At 36.0% G+C, this 17,760-nt stretch overlaps 1 protein-coding gene and 1 long non-coding RNA gene across 2 annotated transcripts; one reads left to right on the forward strand and one right to left on the reverse strand.

Moving 5' to 3' along the window:
• Positions 1-77: 77 nt before the first annotated feature.
• Positions 78-16,616, reverse strand: LOC103033366 (uncharacterized). The gene is made up of 6 exons (XM_015602707.3): positions 16,446-16,616; positions 15,815-15,957; positions 14,826-14,890; positions 13,269-13,379; positions 12,579-12,683; positions 78-258 (listed from the first exon to the last, which is right to left on the reverse strand). Exons 1-6 carry the CDS (start codon positions 16,560-16,562, stop codon positions 191-193), a joined length of 609 nt encoding a protein of 202 aa, XP_015458193.3. The 5' UTR covers positions 16,563-16,616; the 3' UTR covers positions 78-190.
• Positions 8,497-9,577, forward strand: LOC125804711 (uncharacterized). Its single transcript, XR_007440873.1, has 4 exons — positions 8,497-8,600; positions 9,004-9,054; positions 9,130-9,317; positions 9,404-9,577. It is a non-coding gene; the product is annotated as an uncharacterized LOC125804711 (long non-coding RNA).
• Positions 16,617-17,760: the final 1,144 nt, after the last annotated feature.

Here is a 17,760-nt window from a genome sequence, read left to right on the forward strand (position 1 = left end):
TGAACAATTCTTAATCTATCTGAGGCCTTCAAAGCAGAGAAGGGGCTGTTACTAAAGCAAAGATCACCCGCCCCCTGTTTATTTACTTAATTAAGAATATTTATTGAAAAAGAAAAAAAAAGATGCCAGCAGATGCAAGTCAGACACCAGAAAAAGAGCAAAAATGATTTATGATCATGATATTCAGCATTTATTTAGCGTTCTTTTCTGGTTCAGGTTTAGCCTCACTTTCAGACATATCAGTCTTCTCACAGAGCTCTGTGAAAGGAAAACGAATTAAATTAGCAGGGAATAATGCAGGAATTCAACTTATTTAACCCTATAGATGTGTATATGTTAAGTATATGATGAAAATCTCTACAAACTATAAAGTAAAATCCTCTTTAACTACAGAAAGCAATTATTTCCCTAATAGACCCAGATAGCCAGCGACTTTGGCCCGGAGTCGTTTCTAAGTCGGCACTGCTGGTTTAGAGTCGCAAGCAGAAAAATACTTCTGGCCCACAGCTGGCCCAGTGTCACTTTCTGAGTGTTCTACATCAGTGTCACTGAGCAGTCGTTTTGGTGCTGGTGAACGACTGTCGCACCTAACCTGTTGATTCTCTGAACACAGGTGTGTCCTGGCTCAAATACGGCAGACGACCCTGTACCAGCACTGCACTAACAAAGTGGAAAACTGACTGTTCCCTACTGTTAGCACTTTTCTACCAAAGCTGACTTGTATATTTTCTTTTTATTTACAGTTATAGATGACTCCTGTCAGTAAGAATACTTACTCCCGCTGTTATGCTGCTCCTCACACACACACGCACGCACACACACACACACACACACACACACACACACACACAGAGCCTGTTATAGTACACACACACACACCCACACACAGAGCCTGTTATAGTACACACACACACACACACAGAGCCTGTTATAGTACACACACACACACACACACACACACACACAGAGCCTGTTATAGTACTGCTACACGCACACACACACACACACACGATCAGCATCCCTAGACCCCAAAACCAACCGTCGCGCACACCCCAAACGTGTGATCACGTTTAGAGTGTAAATGAATCTAGATGATATTTACCTTGGTGCCCCTGCGCATCAGCCCAGTTCAACCCGTGCGGTTTCTCGTAGCACTTGGCGCGCGGATTCCTCAAACATTACAACGTTCCTCAACTGTCAGCTATCCTGAAACCTTTGAAGTTTGTAGGTAGGTAGCAAACCTAACTAAGTATTACGTACCTTTTTTGAAATATAATTTATTTTGACTTAATAAATATTTTGGCCGTCAAATATGATTTATAACCCTATCTGTGTTGCCTCTTCAGTTAGCTAAGCTAGCTAACTTAGCAGCATATCAAGGTGATATTATCTGAAGCTAAATTATCTCAGAATGTAGCATTAAACACATTTCATGTTAATGTAAGTGTTAATGTTGCTATAACAGTTACTAACAGACAACCAAAAAGTATGTTTTTACTTGAAATTCAAATTGTTAACTAGTGTACAAGGCCAGAACAGAAGTACTGTTTCGGTATTTACGTTAGCTAAGCTATAAACAGTTAGCTAGCTAGGATAGAAACCAGCCAGTTTGCTAGCGTTAGCTTAAATGCTTTTACAAACATACATACTGTAAAAGCATTTAGGCTTGCTAGTTAACCAATTTGGTAGTTAGCTAGCGAATTGGTCTTTACTAGCTAACCTAAATGCTTCCACAGAACTTTTGTTTAGATGTTGTACATTAGCTAGCTAGTCAGCTAGGTTAACTTAGTGGTTGTGTGTCTCTACAAGTCACTGTGTAATGTTTGTTTTAGCTAGCTTTTTAGTTAAATAAAATGGTGCTGTGTCTGTGAGTTAATATAAAAAAATCTTTATTTGTATTGTTTATTCCAGAGTTCAGTAATACGTTCCTGCACACTCTGCTACTTCGTTAAAAGTGTATGTTATTAACTTAGCTAGCACATTTTTATATAAACACACTCACTACTACCAAATAAGCTTTAGTCAACATTTCTCTAATTTGTAAAATCACACTAGAAGTTGTTTGTGTGTGCAGTATATTAGTATACTAGAGACAAAAATGTTTTACTTGAAAAAGTTTAAAATTAAATTACACACACACAGTTATCCTGTTAGACACAACAGGAGAATTTAACAACATTAAGTAAAATAGTGGAGCTTTTCAGAGCAATTAAATTATTCATGTTTTATATTGGCAAAAAAAGGAAATAGGAAAATCATAGATACATTTTATTATTGTCAGTAAATTAATATGTTTTAATGTTGCTGCCCCTACTTTCGCTTCTGCTGGTGCCCAATTTTCCAAGTACTTATTTCAAGAATGTGATGCTGAATTTAAAATGGTCATGTCATACAAAAGAAAAAACATAACAGCATTATATTTGTAAATATGACTGCAATAAACATATTTAACATTAAACTATTACTGTACTTTGATTCTATTAGTTGATAGTTGTATCTATAGAAACAAGCGTACAATTAAATATGTGTAGAGAAGGTATAACTTGCTTTTAGAGCCTACTCAGAAAATATAAATAAGAAAAACTATACTGGTGGGTGTGTAATGCTCTCAGGGAGTAAGATATAAATTTACTGAGGAGGAGACATCAATGAATTATTAAATTATCTTTATTTTAATTGTCTTTATATTATTTTAATCTTTATAATCAACACATTTTCCTTATAATTAATGTAGATGTATTTATATATTTAAGTATTACAGTATGGAGGACCAAAAATGACATACGTATAAATAAATAAATAAATAAATGCACATATAAATGTAGAAATAAATAAATGTTGAAATAAATAAATGAATAAATAAATAAATGTTGAAATAAATAAATACATATATAAATACACATAGAAATGAATAAATAAATAAATATATAAAAAATAAATACACGCATGAATAATTGTATAGGTAAATAAATAAATTAATAAATACATTTCTAATTTTTTATATTTATTTTTATTTATTCATTTATGTGTGCATTTATTTATTTTTTCATTTATTTATTCATTCATTTATTTCAACATTTCTACATTTATTTATTGATTTATTGCCACATTTATTAATTTATTTATTTCTGTATTTCTGCATTTGTATGATAGTTAGGTAGGCAGTCCTATCCTCGCTCTAAAGCAGGATTGGTTTTTGAGCTGCAAAAGTTTTGGTTCTACTGCTTGTCATTACCCGATCTGTACCCCCTGCCCGATTTGTTCCGCGCATGCGCACGCATGCGCATTGCAAACTGAGCAGGGGCACAGATCAGGTAGGCAATGCCAAGTTGTGGTTCCGCTCACACTGTCGCAAACAGCTTGTAAAACGCGGTTTCAAAATGAAGGACTTACGTTTTTACAGAGCTCTGAAAGAGTACATTTTAAGTGGAACATTTACTCCACCATGCAACAAAAAAATACGCAAGGAAATGCGGCGTGTGTCTGAAAACTTCATAGCAAAAGGTAAGTTAAAATCATATCATATTTTAGAAAGGTTTGCGTTAGCTGAGGAAGTGAAGTGTCCCGTTATGTGAACTAGTTAGTATAGCTAGGTTAACTATGCTAGCTAATTTAGCTCGGAGTATTTTATTATATCAATAAGTAATTAAATATGAAACGTGTTTTTTTTCGGCAGACAACCGATTGTTTTACACTGGACCAAATAAAACGTATATGAGACTAGTTGTTTGTACTGAGGAGGAAAAAAGGTATGTTTTGATGGAGTGCCATAACTCCGGCACCGGCAACCACAAAGGTGTACGAGGCACGAGAGACAGGGTGATTGCTGGATACTTCTGGCCTACCCTAATGAAAGATGTAACTGAGTGGGTATGTTGTGAAGTTATAACACAATTTCTTATTTATTTCCAGAGCGTAAAACTGCAACACAGTACATATAAATGTTTTATTTAGTATAAATATTACAGTATTATTCATACAAGGCTGAAGTTGGTTTGATATTCGCAGCTCCTGATTCGTTTGGTTGTATGTACACTACCTTCCATCACTTACTTTCTCCAGTTTTACTTTAACGTGCTGTTCTAGTGTAATTCATTCATTTACTAAGTAGAAAATATCTTAACTAGAGAATTAGCCTCATACTTTAAGAGAAAACCTGGCATTAGCCTGGCCAGAGCTAATTGTATACTGTATAATATTTATTTTAATTATTGAATATATAATTAACAATTTAATATATAATGAAAAAAATATTTAATAAAATTATATTTTAAAAACCTTTGTGAGCCATACTGCACAAAAAATGAATAAAAAGCTAATGTTCCAATGTGATTTCAAATAATTTTTTCATCTTGGGCCTGACCAAATACACATGATATGAAATTGAAGTCTCCTATGTTAAGGAAAACCTAGAATTAGCCTGGCCCGAGCTGATTTTATACTGTAAAATGAATTAGCAACATGACATACGAGCCATAATGCACCAAAAATTGAATATTAAGCTGACGTTCCAGTATGATTTTGAAGGACTTTTTCATTTTGGACCAGAACAAATAAACATGAGATGAAGAGTTCTAGTATTCACAAAATCGCACTGGAATCACTGGCTTTATATTCATTAATTTTTGTGCATTATAGCTTGTATGCCATGTTGCCAGTTCGTTTTAAAGTATAAAGTATTTCAGGTTCTTCTTAAAGTAGAAGACTAAAACTCATTATATCATGTGTATTTGGCATGGCCCAAGATTAAATATCCTTCAAAATCGTACTGGACCATCAGCTTATATTAAATTTTTGCTGCATTATGGCTGTGTATGCTATGTTGCTAATTCATTTTACAGTATAAAATCAGCTCGGGCCAGGCTAATTCTAGGTTTTCCTTAAAATAGGAGACTAGAATTTCATATCATTTATCAGTATCAGTATTTGGTCTGGCCCAAGATGAAAAAATTCTTAAAATCACACTGGATTTTTTTTTTAGCGCAACGGCTTTTAAAATATTATTGTATTTTTTAAATTATATATAAAATTTATTAATTTAATATTCAGTAATTAAAATAAATATTTTACAGTTAACAGTTAGCTCTGGCCAGGCTAATGCCAGGTTTTCCCTTAAGGTAGGAGGCTAATTCTCTATTTAAGATGTTTTCTACTTAGGAAATGAATGAATTACACTAGAACAGAAAATAAGTGGAAGGTTGTGTATATAAAATTGCATTTTATAACATAATGTATATTTACATAGTTAATAAACAGCTGTACTGCTTTTCTTCATTATAGCTCCTTCGGTGTTGATATGTGAGGTGTTAAATATAATATGCGGAACAGTTTGTGAACGCTCCCTTTAGTTCACGGTGGTTCAGTGAAGCGGCAGCTGCGAATATCAAACCAACTTCAGCCTCATATTATTTATTCAGTAGAAACAAAAGAAATCTTTCATAGATAGTTACCAAGATTCTGATTTTGTATAAAAATAGTGTAACAAAAACAAAGTAATGTAACGACAAATATTATTGTGCACGAAATTATATAGCACACCCCTTGTTCTAATATGTATTTATGATATGCATTTTATTTTACTTTTTGTACATGTTTAGACACTGTCCCAACTTAATTCTTCTTTTTTTTTGTTTTTTTTTAGGTGAAGTGTTGTCACCGCTGCCAACTAAATGACCCCATGAAGACGGGGACACCAGTGTTACATTCTATTAAGGTATTCCAAATTCTGTTTTGTTTAATAGAGAAAATAAATGTTTTGAAAGGTAATGGAAAATATGTGTTTAGGTGAAGGCTGCATGGGAGGTGATTGGCCTGGATTTAATTGGCCCACTGCGAGAAACTGGTCAAAAAAACAAGTATGTGTTGACCATGACTGATTTATATACAAAGTGGGTTGTTGCTGAGCCACTGCAAAATAAGACTGCAACTGAAGTGTCAGCAGCCATCATAAAGACACTCTACTTGTTCGGCATGGTCAAGAATATTATTACTGACCAAGGGAGAGAGTTTGTTAATGAGGTAAAAGTCTAGTATAATGTGAATTCTTAACATTGATATTTATCTTAATTAGCACACATGTTTTTCTGACATTCTGCTATGCACACTGTATTTCCTTTTTGATGATTTGCACACAGCTGAATGAAAACATCTTTGCAACATAATTTTATTTGACATTTCCCTGTAATGTTAAAAAAAATAGGAAATGTTTTAATTGTTGTTGTTTTTTATATATATATATAAGATGAGCGAACAAATCAAAATGTCAAACGTGTATTGCGGAAGTATGTAAGTGAAAGCCATAATGATTGGGACATCCATTTACCTGCAGTTGTGTATGGTATTAACACTGCTAAGCAAGTGGGTATTCATTATACATTCATTATGGTCGATATATAATGTAATCGATATATAATGTTTTATTTCTGATAACTTAATTTGTTTTTAACCAGTCTTCAACCAGGCACACCCCGTATTTCTTATTCTTCCATCGGCACCCTCATTTGCCAGAGGTTATGAACGCCTGTCCCATGGGAGAAGACTTTAAAATTGCTGACCCAGAAGATGATCTTGACACCCGAGTAAATGAAATGAAAATTTTAAATGAGAAGGTTAGGTCCAAATTCATGTAGTCTGACCACAGAAGTTTTTTTTAATTCAATGGCATGTAGTAAAGTGTAATTTTTTTTTTCAGGTGCTTAGCAACATTGAAAATGCGCAGAAAAGACAACAAAAGTCTTACAGGAACCGTAAGAGAAAGCTAATGAGCACAATCAGTCCTGGCGATGAGGTCTTGATTTCTCAAGATTTCAATATAAAACAGAGAAAAGACACCCTTGCTGACCGCCACAAAGGTCCTTTCACTGTGGATAGTATCTCTAAAAAGGGTGTGGCATCAGTGGTGAAAGATAATGGGACTCGATGTTGCATCAATGTCTCACGGCTAAGGCCTTTCTACAGGTTGGAAAGTAAGAGCTAAGTAGTGTTTTTTTTTTATGGTTGACATGTAAGGTGTATATTGTAAAGTTTATTTTATTAATATTAGACTTAATTTTTTTTATTGTCTCTTCAGATCATGGAGCAGTTCCATGTGTGTCACTTCAGGACCATGAGTATGGTACAACTGATGAAGCAACAGACCATCCTTATGCTTTTTCTGGAGAGAAATGAGATTCCACCTAGCCCATTCCAAATTTCACTCTCCTTCACACACTGTTAGACACTACCAATAATTTTTTGCAATCGTATATTCAGACCATCTCTCACATACTTACACTCTCACACCATTCTCACCCCCCCTCCCTTGCAGTTGAAATATGTCCTGGACAAAAGCCTTCCAGCAGCAGAATTGATTGTTAAAGATGACAATATCTGTCTTACACGTGAGGACTTGTGGAGTCTTGGGTTAAATCAGTGCATGGAGTCTACTGTAAGTATATTCATGTTGCAGCATGCTTGCTCAAAGGCACAGAAATAGTTTTTTTTTGTGTGTAATTTATGCCTTTATTTTGTTTTATTACGTCTAGATTGGGAATGCATGTTTTAAGATCATCAGAGAAGCTGCTCAAAAACATGTAATTAATTACAGAAGCTCAAACATTGTTATTTTGTATACTTCTTCATGGGTACTTGTATACATTTGCTAATCTTGTTGTGTTGTAAATAGGGGAAAGATGTTTACATTGCTGACATGTATGTGGTTCCCACATGGAAAACGATGAATGTGGACCCACTCTCAAGTTTACCGGTAAAGTGAAGTTAAACACACACACAGACAGACAGTTGCACATTAATGCAATGATTTCTGTACAATGCACAGTAGTTGAATGGTTGCATTTTCTTTCTCTACACCAGAACAATCTGTGTTCCAAGGATGCGATTTTGTTCCCTGCATGTAGTATGCAACAGAATCAACTGGATCACTATTTGCTATGTGTTGAGTTACAGTTTCAAAAAATAGATATTCAGATTTTTAGAATGAAGTTTGTTGATTAGCTTATCATTTTGAAATATGTCCATTGCAGGTTTTACTGGTTGTGGAGAGAGAGATCATTTTTCTAGATTCTGTACTCCCTGGTGGTTTTGGAGATGACTCGTACAAAACGATATTTAGGTTAAGAGAGAGGAAAAAGTTGCCCTTGTTCAGTGGCTTTTACCAATAATATTTTACGCAAGAGCCATGTTCTGTGGCTGCTGATTTACACAAAAGCCTTGTTCTATGGCTGATGATTTACAAAAAGCCTTGTTCTATGGCTGAAAATTAACAAAAAGCCTTGTTCTATGGCTGATGATTTACAAAAAGCCTTGTTCTATGGCTGAAAATTAACAAAAAGCCTTGTTCTATGGCTGATGATTTACAAAAAGCCTTGTTCTATGGCTGCTTATTTATAGCTTTGTTCTTTTGTTTTATGTTTACGCAGAAGCCTTGTTCGATGGCTGTAGGATTAGGTCTCATTTTATGAAACTAGACCATGGAGAACAATTGTATGACTATAGGTAAGTGTGTGTCCATAATTAATTTTTTTTCCCATTTTATGTGCAGACATATTGCAGGCCAGATTGACCCAAGACCCTGGACAGAGAAGACCGGCAGAAGTTTTGATGTAAAGCCTTTTCTTTATTTTCTTACTGGGTTATATAAAACTCTGGACATCAGTTGGCTTAAATGTAATGTAAGACTATAGATATTTTCTTTTGAAGAGAATTTTCTACTGTGATTTTGGGAAACTGAGCCATGACTAGCCCACCAGTTGATACTTTTTGCTATATTCATTCGTCTTCTTTCCACCATACATTCTTTCTTGTCCAGACCTAGGGACTTTCTGTCTATTTTACACAATTTGAAACAATCTCTATCTTCAGCACATCTACTTCATGTATTAATGGCTTTTGGCAGTAACTCAGTAAGGGGGAACCTAAGCTTACTTTAGTGAAGCACTTGTCTACATCTGTTTCTATTGGTTCAACACCTTTACTTAACAGTAATATTTAATATTTTGTTTCCAGCACTTCCCTCAACAAACTTCTGGGAACTACTGTGGCATCCTTATACTCATTGTAAGCATCCTTTTAAGTTGTGATAAGCAGCATTTTGAGTTATTGGGTATAATAGAGAGATTTATTTTTTTACAGTATGCCCTCTGTATCTGCACCAATACCCCATTTATCTTCACAGAGGTCAGTTGCATCTATTAATATAGAAAAAATATTTCAAACCCCACCCCAATTGTCTGATCATTGTTATATATGTTTTAGAATGATGTGCCATTAATCCGCCAGTGGTGGTGCATCCTACTGATGGAAAGATTTCAGATTGAAGGGTAAGGCCACTCTGCTAAAGTATTCATGCCTTTTCTGCATTTTATTTCATTTGATTACCTGCTGATTAAGTTTTTTGATTCAACAGACATGGCCAGAGGTTTGCTTTCTGGACTGACAAGGCTAGCAGGCTATTGCAAGGGACCCTTCAGCCACTTTTTAGGGTATCTAGGTCAATCACTTCAGACATTCCACCTCATGTGCAAACCATGGTCAACCGCACAGCCCAAGAAAAGAAGCTGGTAGACTTTGCTGTACAAGACCATGGAGTCCGGCAACATTTGTTGGTATGTTTGTCACACATTAACAATGTTTGTTATTTACAATTTGCACATTGTTTTACCATTACAGTGTTATAAGCAAATAAGCAAAAGGCCTTATAATTCATGCTTGTTGTCACCATGTGTTGGGGGACTTTTTTTTTTTTTTTTTTAAATGTGGATTTACAGTCCAAAACTTTTAACATAAACTACTTTTGACATTCAACTAGAAATGTTAAATGTTTGCTCATGTTTTGATGAAGTGCTTTTGGCACTTTGCCTTTTCCCTTTTGACCTCTGTGGAAAAGAGCCTTCGAAGTGGCTCAGCAGAATCCAGAAGGGATCATCTCTACGGGTGCCAGTGTACCTGGACTCGGAGGAAGAACAGGACTCCCTATTTTTCTATCTTCAGGATGTCCTGAAATCTGCACCAGTAGAATTCCACATTGAGGATCAAGTGCAGTTCATTTTGGATGTTTTGTTCCCAGAGGTAAGGTTACTAGGTATGCAGTAAATATCTATTAACAATGTTAAATAGCCTGTTGTGACTTAAGTTACATAAAAATTTTAATCAAATGTATCTTTTTTTAAAATCCAATAGAGTAGTACTGTGAGACCATGATAACCACAATACATTTTCTCAGACAGTTATTGGGTCATTTTCAGCAGTGACACTAACGCTAATGCTGGAGTTTTTAAACACCTCAGTTTCACTTGCTTGACCTGAATAGTCCACCGGCGATGGACATCCAGTGAGCATTGATGAAGGACTAGAGTATTGACAGCACCAACTATGCAGCAACAGACTCAGAGCTTCTATCTGACTTTACATATACACTGTGGTGCAGATAGGTAGGAGTGTCTAATAGAATGAGAGACAATAAATGGACACAGTGTTTAAAAACTCCAGCAGCACTGATATATCTGATCCACTCACTGTACCAGCACAACATGCACTAACACCTCATACACCACCGCCATTGCTAATCACTTCTAATCACTGCACTGCAGTGCTGAATCTTTATAATGCAGTTTTATAATTTATATTTAATTTTTTAACCCTTTTGTTAGTGCATCACCCAAGCCATGTCTACACTACAGGGAATAACTATACAAGAGGCTGAAGAGTTGTTTCTTTCAGGTCCTAACTACAGCAGAAGGTAAAAACAGTTACCTGTGTTTGAAATATCTGTATGAATGTTTATTTATTGTGACTACCATTTTAATTGGGTGGGTGGTTGCGTGTTTGTGTCGGGGTACTTTGAGTTGGGGAGGGTGGGTTTTTGTGTTGTGGTGGGTGTTTGTGTCGGGGGGGTTGGGTGTGTTGGGGTGAGGTGGGGTGGGAGTGGGGTGAGGTGGGGTGTGTTGAGGTGGGGTGGGGTGTGTTGGGGTGAGGTGAGGTGGGAGTGGGGCGGGGTGAGGTGGGAGTGGGGCGGGGTGAGGTGGGAGTGGTGTCATTTTTGGTCCTCCATAGTACAGCTCAAACACACACACACAAAAACCTATACAGTATGTGTGTATATGTACAGTACTGTGAAAATGTTTTAGGCCGATGCAAATTTCTTAAAACCAATCATCTCAATATTAAGTTGAGTTAATATTGAGTTTTACTTGGCAAAGGTACCACGTATTAAAACAGATACAAATAAAAATAAATACGGTAAAAAGTAACAAGAAGTCCACAGGTGCCAAACCTTTGTTTGGGCGAACTTTTTAAACCAATGTTTTTCATAGTACAAAGTAGGGCTGTGAATCTTTGGGAATCCCAAAATTCGATTCAAAATTGATTCTTGGGGTCACAATTCAATTTTTTCCTGATTCTTTCAAATCAGTTGGATTTCTTTTTCTTCATCCTCCATACTTTAGCGGCGCAACAACAAACACTGTAACACAACACTACATGCCCCTCTGTAGCCTAATAGGGAGAGGCAGTAAGAGCACTGTCGTGGGGAGCTTTTTAACTGTACCGCGGAGCTCAGCTAGTTAAAGAAACAGTCCGGGGTCTCCGTTCTCGTATTTGGTCTTCATAATGCATGCATAATGTTGTTACCCCTGTCTTAACTTTTGGAACATGTTACAGGCATCAAATTCAAAATGAGTGAATATTTGCAACATTAAATTTCTTGTCTTTGTAGTGTATTCAATTGAATGAGTTAAAAAGAATTTGCAAATTGTAATCTGTTTCTGTTTTCTTTTTTTCCCTTTATTTTTTAAATATGTAAACTTTATGAATTAAACATAAATTTAATATAAATCTTTGTTTTATGTCTTTCTTTGAGCTTCCAGACAAAGTTTTTCTCTCATTAACACTAATTGAGTAAACAGAATACTCTATTTAAACCAATGGTAAATTCCTTATTAGTGTTTCCTATAATAATATATAATAATCATATTGATGTACTGATGTACAAAGTGGTTATTTACATACATTTTATGTACAAATAGCTTGTAGCTTGTAGTAGTAGGAATAACATTGTAGGTTCCTGAACCTCCTAGTTCTTAGAAAACAAATTCACCAACAGTAAAAGACAAAGTACCTTCAGTTACAAAAGTTTTGCTTAACTTGTGTTGGGCACTGGACCAAGTTCAGTGGCAGGATCTCAGCCAGCTTCAAGAACAGTCAGAAACCAGTGTAGGCCCAGTCCTGGTCCTACATTCAAAAAGACACTGGGCCGAGTCCGGTGACCGACTCTCAGCCAGCTTCGAGGAGTCAGAAACCGAATAAGGCCCAGACTTGGTCCTGCGTTCAAAAAGACACTGGGCCGAGTCCGGTGACCGACTCTCAGCCAGCTTCGAGGAGTCAGAAACCGAATAAGGCCCAGACTTGGTCCTACGTTCAAAAATACACTGGGCCGAGTCCGGTGGCCGGTTCTGGGCCACCTTTGAGGACAGTCAGAAACCAGCTAAGGCCCAGTACTGGGCCAGCACTCGGTGGCTATCTGGGGATGCTTATTATTCCTATAATCTTACTATATAAATCCTTTTACTACAGGCTATACTGACCTGTTACCCCATCATCAGAAAACTGAGGTTCTTCTTTGAGCTCCAAACACACAGCCTGTTTCCTGTATGTGTCCACGCCAGACTCGGAACCTTTGCGTTCTTTTGCTGAAATAAAGAGGCGGTGGTAATAAGTTTAAAATAATAAATAAATAAAATAAGTGTGTGTGTGTGTGTGTGTGTGTGTATGCAGTGCCCTCTAGTGGTGCATTCACCACGTTATATCCAGCTCACATAAAGGCCATACATTTATAAAATATATAATAAAATATTTTAAACTCACTTTTATTAAAAATGTATGAAAACGTAGTTTTAATATACTTTCCTTTTTTATTTTTAGAACATTCTGTCTAAATTTATTAACTAGGCTGCAATAATAATGGCCTGTTTTTAGTCATTGTTTTTCTGATGAAACAGTGGACAACTCATTTATATTTATATTTGATCATATATATTAATATTATATCATATCATATATATTTATATTTTATAGAAAATGGTAATAAAAAAAGCTTAATGTTATTGTAATTAAAAAGGATGGGGAACTTATTACAGCACAGTCTTTTGCATTATGCTGACTCTATGTCTGTATTACTGTAAAACAATGACTGTAGAAAATGTGGGCGGAATTAATCCAATATCTTTCATTCAAACTGGTTTGCATTGTTTGTTGAGCAATTAAAAGTGACTTACTCAAAAAGTAGAGGGACCTCAGCGTGTCATTCACCATCTGTCTGGAGAAGCTCAGGGTGAGGCAGTCAGGGCAAGATGGGAGTAAATCGATTACTGTTGTTATATTGCGTACTGTAAACAGAGCGATATGCCTGCTGAGTAGAGGCTATTCAGACAACTCAAAATACCATCAAAATTACTGTACACTGGAACTGGAACAAGTAAAGACTGACAAGTGCTAGTGATAGGGGCATACTGTTACCCATGCAAAGAAATGGCTATTTTAACATCATTAACAAGCTCAAAACAGAAATTAAGTCACAATAAGTTGACTGCTGAGCATGAATGAAACTACAGCTGATAAGTCACATGAATATTTGTTTTAGACTGGAATTTGCACTATACCTGGCAAATACTTAAGGATGATATAATATGAAAAGTCATTTTGTAATCTGTTATTTCTGTCTTTTCTACCTATTCATTTGTGCTGGTCAGTTGAACAAGGTACTGTGTGTATAAACAGTGTGTAATAATCTATCTGTGCACTTTCAAAACTCTCAGTGCTTGTTTTAAATGTCAGGGCCCCTAGAATTTTACCAATGTTGTGGAGCTACATTAAGCTTGTTAATGTTGTGAAAATAGTGATTTCTTTGCATGACAATGCTGTACCCCTATTGCTAGCATTGTAAGACTTTTGAGAAAATTGTCTAAATGTGCTGTGGGAAGAACAGAGGTGGACTTTGACTAAGGTTTGTACTCGTTATCATTTTTGACTACAGCCCAAGATGGGGCAGATATTATTTACAAAAAGAAAACAGTAAATTAAAGCCAAGGATGTTGGTTGGTCTGGCATAGCTTTCACCTTTATTGTTTTGAACCTGTAATGTGGCAAATTTTGCAGTTGAAAAAATACATTTATTTGTTTTTATTTAAAATTAATTTCCAAAATTTGCAGATAAAAAAAGTTAATTCATCAATTAAAATTGGTTTGATTAAATCTGAAAATTATTATACATAGCAAATTTCACCAGCACACAACAAAGAAAAAGCGTTGTTAAAATTCAACTTTATGAAATATTTAAGAAATGTTTTAAATTATGCATTACATTCTGATTCAAATATTTATGTCAGCTTTTGAGCTCTATAGCTAGTTTACACATTATGCATAGATGGTTAAAAATAAGGTAAATAAGTATATATAAGGGGATTAAACATTATCATATACCCAGATAACATGTTAACATGCCCATTTGGGGCCTTTTGGATAGCTCAGCTAGGCACCAGAAAGATTTAGCCACAGATTCCATAGTTGCCCCACATATGGATGTCAGTGACGGGTCTTATCAGGTTCAGTGATAAGACTATAAAGGGTTAAACATGGGCCCCATCAGGGTTACACTGCACACGGGGCACGTGGGGGGTCTGTAATGGGTCCAGGATCAACAAATGAACAAACCAACTCAGAGCCCCTGTCCACCTATGTGAGTTCCACATGAGCATGCTGTCTGGGTATTAAATCAATGCTCTAGAGTGTCAGGTTTAATTTAACAGAGACAATAGATTTACGTTGTGACTCACCAGAAGCGTGAAAGGTGCTGTTATTGAAGGTTATGTTCATGTTGGTATGCCGACAACTTCCGTGTCTAATGAAAAAAGGGATACATCATTAAAGAGCTCCCTAATGTTGTTGTCTTCCTTTGCTGGCCTCAGTGAGGACTGCATACTGCTCTGCCCTCCACAGCTGCTTACAGCTGCAGCTCCTTCAGAGGACCATTTTAAAGCATTTTTAAGTCTCCCAATTGTGTACTATAACTAAAAGTAGTTAAGTAAAGTGTGTAGTATATATAAAAGTGTTAAGAGTTGAGAATACTCAAATATCCATGATAGACACACGGAACCGGTCGTTTCTGAGTGTGGTCATGCTGGACACTATTATGCCACAATGAAATGCAAAATGGGAAGGGAGGACCTACTCACATTTGGAACAATTTTAGAAAAATATGGGCGAGCAGTTAACTGCAATGAAGTGCAGCAGGTGATTTGAGAAACATTTTTAATATGAAGCAAAACATTTAGGGAAATAAATTAATAAATGAAGAAAACTGCTGGAGAATGTTTCATGCTTCATTACTTGCTGTTATTCCACATGGGTATGATAATATATTATTTTGTGTCCTAACCAGCCAAACCCACAGCATTAAAATTATTATATAGCACACACCTTATTTTATTAGTATGTCATGCACAGTTGGGATACAGTCTCTGTGCTTCTAACCTGAGTTCTGAGTTTTAATATGTCTGTTTGAATAACTATGTTTGTCCTTTGTTGTATTTAGACTTGGATTTTGGATGTGCCTGCATTGTACCTGCCTGTCTGTTTTCGACCTCTGCCTGTCCTGACCACATATGGGATCCTACATAGTATAGAAAAAAAAATGTCTCTGCATATACAGCCTGCCTCTACCCCATCTTCACACCCATAAAGAACCATCTACAAGATGTTTTCCTTCTTACCCTGAAACTCTTAGAACCCTTATTCCTAATTTGGGAGTATGAGAGTAACTCACATGGAGCTGGCTTGGTGGAGAACGAGTGTATCTTTGGAAGAACTCGGACTAAACTCCATCCAAGAGTTGTTCAGAGTTTTAAAGACATTTCCCAGTATTGGGCTAATGGTGATCCCTTCCTTGAAAATCCACTTCCCAATGACCTGAAAATGAAGTAATCAGAATTTGTTAAAATGTGCCTGTAATGCTTACGGAAATGCTTTTTCCCCATTCCCCTTTAAAAGTGGCTAAAAAGAGACAGGTGTTGTTTTAATTACCCTTTTGTGGGGGAGAAAGCAATAAAGTGCCCACTAGGGTGCCCCTTTTTGCAACAAACTATGATAATATTTCCTCTAGATCAAGATTTTTTGATAATGTCTCTTAATTAGTGCCGATCCATGGGTGCCCTTCTGCCCTTCCAGTTGAAATGAGGACCATTATCATTTTTTTATCCCTGCACTTCAAACTGCTTGAGCTAAGGATATAATTGCAATTCCCCAATTGATTCCAAAAGAACTAGATACAGCATCATCATTCTATTAAACACATTTCCACTTCACAGTACACTATACAGTATATATACAGAACAGAACTACTGACTAAAGTATCTATTTAGCAGTTTAATTATTAAGGGATTAATGGATGAACTTACTGGGTTCACGTCCTCCAGTACCAGTGGCTTGGTGAGATCCTCGCAGTTTGGGTCTGCGGCCTGACTGATGGATAGCAGGCTGAGAAAAGCCAGACAGGAGCTGATCAGGACAGCCATGGTGGAGCACTACTTCAATAACTTCTGGTATGTACTAAAACCCTGCACTTTATACTGTTTAATATTGAGTCTCTGTCCTGCGCTGAGCTCTGATACAGGGGACTGAACTACAGAGGGATTGGGACATTTATTTACTATTTCCTAACATCCATCTGGAAGACATCCAGCTTTACAAATTTGTCCAAAAATGCTAAATGCTATAGTGCTTAAAACTAATGTCTGTTCCCCTTTAGAATGTTCTATTCTGCATGTATAAATCTAGACTTCAAATTTAAAACTGAGAAGTAAAGACCTAAAACATAAAGATAACCAAATCTAACTAACAAGACAAACATATTTGATCTGACTTTGATGAGCACTTTATTTACTGAGGAAAACATTGCATATCAGTGAGTGGCAAAGGTATGTGAACCTTTAAGTCAAATCTATGCAGAAATATAAAAAAAATTATGGTGCTCCAAATTTTCAAGCCCCACTGTAGTCACAATTTATATTTACTGATGAAAGTTAATCAATGCTAATAATGCTAACCTGACAGAGTGCTAAGCTGGGAAAAAAAGGTTACTAGCATACTAGCAATGTATTGACAAGCCAGTTGTGAATTACGGTCTTTAGTGCTTAGCTAACCTTTTTTTTAAAAACAAAAACTAAAAAGATCAGAAATGATCTGAATCAAATCAAAAATCAAATGATCTGAATGTTGAACTGGAACACAGGCAACTCGAGTATCATGTCATTTACATGTCATTTTCCAAATCTAATTTGTGAGGTAAATTGAATGCAGAGTTTGACTGTCACAAATTACCTTTTGGTTTAATCTCTATGAAAATGTTTATTTATTTGCATAGAAAAATTGAAATCATCTTTGCGTAGGTTTTTTTTTGTGTTTTTAGTCTAGTTTCCCTAATGCCCTCTAGAATACACTGATTTTGTACTAGTTTAGGAGTTTATTTATGGTAACGATCTCTCGTTTTCCCCCAGTAATCTCTTGACACACCTTTTGTGTGTGCTGTAGAGGCATGGCTAGCAATCAATGATCTCTCACCAAGAGGAACAAAACAGCTTTGTGATGTTATTGCCTCCTTCATCAGGCTGAGAACACAGTCTACCCAAAAACTGGATGTTACCTAGGTTTAAGTGTTAAACTTAAATAATTGTTGCTCAAGTTACACATATACAATAATGATTATGAACCACT

This window comes from Astyanax mexicanus, chromosome 10 (assembly GCF_023375975.1).
Source record: "Astyanax mexicanus isolate ESR-SI-001 chromosome 10, AstMex3_surface, whole genome shotgun sequence".
Classification (NCBI taxonomy): domain Eukaryota; kingdom Metazoa; phylum Chordata; class Actinopteri; order Characiformes; family Acestrorhamphidae; genus Astyanax; species Astyanax mexicanus.

Excerpts from the sequence above, each read along its gene's own strand:
- LOC103033366 (XM_015602707.3), bottom strand. The coding sequence starts at position 16,562 with ATGGCTGTCCTGATCAGCTCCTGTCTGGCTTTTCTCAGCCTGCTATCC. Across the intron at positions 12,684-13,268 it reads GAGGTCCCTCTACTTTTTGA|CAAAAGAACGCAAAGGTTCC; the intron begins GTAAGTCACTTT and ends TCTTTATTTCAG. Across the intron at positions 259-12,578 it reads TTCTGATGATGGGGTAACAG|AGCTCTGTGAGAAGACTGAT; the intron begins GTCAGTATAGCC and ends TTCCTTTCACAG.